Source organism: Etheostoma spectabile, chromosome 6 (assembly GCF_008692095.1).
Source record: "Etheostoma spectabile isolate EspeVRDwgs_2016 chromosome 6, UIUC_Espe_1.0, whole genome shotgun sequence".
Lineage (NCBI taxonomy): Eukaryota > Metazoa > Chordata > Actinopteri > Perciformes > Percidae > Etheostoma > Etheostoma spectabile.
In genome coordinates, this window is record NC_045738.1 from 1,457,130 (window position 1) to 1,457,762 (window position 633).

At 37.6% G+C, this 633-nt stretch overlaps 1 protein-coding gene and 1 long non-coding RNA gene across 2 annotated transcripts in view; one reads left to right on the plus strand and one right to left on the minus strand.

Annotated features, from left to right (window-relative positions):
* Positions 1 to 633, plus strand: part of LOC116690738 (exostosin-1a) — a 40,264-nt gene that overhangs the window by 30,285 nt on the left and 9,346 nt on the right. Inside the window, exon 4 of the mRNA XM_032517901.1 lies at positions 166 to 285. Within this exon, the coding sequence (XP_032373792.1) occupies positions 166 to 285 (120 nt within the window). The remainder of the gene's footprint in view (positions 1 to 165; positions 286 to 633) is intronic.
* The window catches only part of LOC116690762 (uncharacterized), a 14,510-nt gene that overhangs the window by 12,243 nt on the left and 1,634 nt on the right, over positions 1 to 633 (minus strand). The gene's annotated exons all lie outside the window — the stretch shown is intronic.

Genomic DNA, 633 nt, shown 5'->3' on the forward strand with positions numbered 1-633 from the left:
TGAATAACAAATGTAAGTGTAAATGACCGCTGAGGCAGAGCGTGCACTTGTTCTGCAAACAAAGCATGTTGTGGGTTAAAATGACAATACCCAGTGTAATTCTACAAGACTAAAGGTTTTTTTTCTTGTTTTGTCTGGAGTAACGTGTATTTATTAATTTCCCAGATCCCCTCAACAGTGCGCTCCATCCACCAGGATAAGATCCTGTCCCTTAGACACCAGACCCAGTTCCTATGGGAGGCTTATTTCAACTCTGTGGAGAAGATAGTGCTGACCACACTGGAGGTACATACAATACTAAAAAACGTTTAAAGTGTTACTAGCTTGTATATCAGTATTTTTACACAATACTGTTTTGTTTGTTTTGCATCCAGTAATTTGGAAATATAAGATGTTGGTGGTGTGATTCTGCTATTTTTCAGCGGTGAGAAAACAACTATGCATGCTTGCACACAAGCATACAAATTCAAATATAACGTAATCCATTCATTGTCATGGTGATGATTTTTTTCCACATCATTTTTTATGTCACTAAATTCTGTTCATCCCAGTTATTGACTTTGTACTGACAAGTGGAGACTTTGTAGTTGCAGACACAATAACCACAATGAAACTGCTGTGGACTACAGTAGA